Below are 1,618 nucleotides of genomic sequence, written 5' to 3' on the forward strand. Positions count from 1 at the left end.
GTCCCAGCTGCTGATTCTCACAGTCCCTTTACATAATGATTTTTCTTTGAGATAATTGTTCAGTGTTGCTGTTATTGTTGCCTCAACATTTGCTCCTCTCTGAGGTTGTGTTTGGTGGGACACATGATGCTTTGGTAGAACAGTTAAGAAGGCAGGGCTCCAGGGGTGCCTGGTGGCTCAGTTAAGTGTCCGACTTCAGCTCAGGTCATGATCTCACAGTCTGTGAATTTGAGCCCCCCATTGGGCTCTGTGCTGACAGCTCAGAACCTGGAGCCTGCTTCAGATTCTGTGTCTCCCTCTCTCTCTGCCCCTCCCCTGCTCATGCCCTTTCTCTGTCTCAAAAATAAATAAAAACTTTTTTAAAAAATTAAAAAAAAAAAAAAAAAAGAAGGCAGACCTCCATAGAGACAGTGCTGGGGCGAGAGAGCCAGAAAGGCACTGGGCGACTCTGTGCCTCACTGAGGAAAATAATTAAACCTGGGCAAAGGGGATCCTAAGAAACCGAGAGGCAAAATGTCATCGTATTCATTCTTTGTGCTAGCTTGCCGAGAGGAGCGCAAGAAGCACCCAGATGCTTCAGTCAGCTTCTCAGAGTTTTCTCGTAAGTGCTCAGAGAGGTGGAAGACCATGTCTGCTAAAGAGAAAGGAAAACTTGGAGACATGGCAAAGGTGGACAAGGCCCTTTATGAAAGAGAAATGAAAGCTAATATCCCCGCTAAAGGGGAAACAAAAAAGAAGTTGCAGGATTCCAATGCACCCAAGGGTCCTCCTTTGGCCTTTTTCTTGTTTTGTTTTGAGTATTGCTCCCAAATCAAAGAAGAACATCCCAGCCTATCCATTGGTAATGTTGCAAAGAAACTGGGAGAGACATGGAATAATATGGCCACAGATGACAAGCAGTCCCACTAAAAGAAGGCTGCTAAGCTGAAGGAAAAATCTGAAAAGGATATTGCTGCATGCTGGACTAAAGGAAAGCCTGATGCAGCAAAAAAGGGAGTGTCAAGCTGAAAAAAGCAAGAAAAAGAAGGAAGAGGAGGAAGACAGGGAAGATGAAGAGTATGAGGAGGAAGATGAAGAGATTGATGATGAATAAGTTAGTTCTAGCAGTTTTATTTCTTGTCTATAAAGCATTTAAGCCCCCCTGTACACAGTTCCTTTTAAAGAAAAAGATTGAATGTAAGGCTGTGTAATATTTGTTTTTAAACTGTATGGCATCTTTTTTTTGTATAGTTAATACACTCCTAAATGTGTCTTTAGATAGCCCTGTGTTGGTGGTACTTTCAATAGCCACTAACCTTGCCTGGTGCAATGTGGGGGTGTAAATTGGCATGGAAATTTAAAGCAGGTTCTTGCTGGTTCACAGCACAAATTAGTTATATATGGGGATGGTAGTTTTTTCATCTTCAGTTGTCTCTGGTACAGTTTATACAAAATAATTGTTGCTCTGTTAACTGAATACCAGTCTGTAATTGCAAAAAAAAAAAAAAAAAAAAAAAAAAACGTTGCAGCTGTTTTGTTGACATTCTGAACACTTCTAAGTAAATACATTGTTTTTATTTTAAAAAAGGGCAGAGAAATGTGGTCAGGCAGGATGATGTTGCACTCCAGACAGTTCCCT

General features: G+C 41.3%; 1 protein-coding gene across 1 annotated transcript; it reads left to right on the forward strand.

Annotated features, from left to right (window-relative positions):
* The first annotated feature begins 513 nt into the window (after positions 1-513).
* LOC102953671 (high mobility group protein B1-like) lies at positions 514-909 on the forward strand. The gene has a single exon (XM_042985344.1). The coding sequence runs from the start codon at positions 514-516 to the stop codon at positions 907-909; it is 396 nt and encodes a 131-aa protein (XP_042841278.1).
* Positions 910-1,618: the final 709 nt, after the last annotated feature.

Source organism: Panthera tigris, chromosome B2 (assembly GCF_018350195.1).
Source record: "Panthera tigris isolate Pti1 chromosome B2, P.tigris_Pti1_mat1.1, whole genome shotgun sequence".
NCBI classification, from domain to species: Eukaryota; Metazoa; Chordata; class Mammalia; order Carnivora; family Felidae; genus Panthera; species Panthera tigris.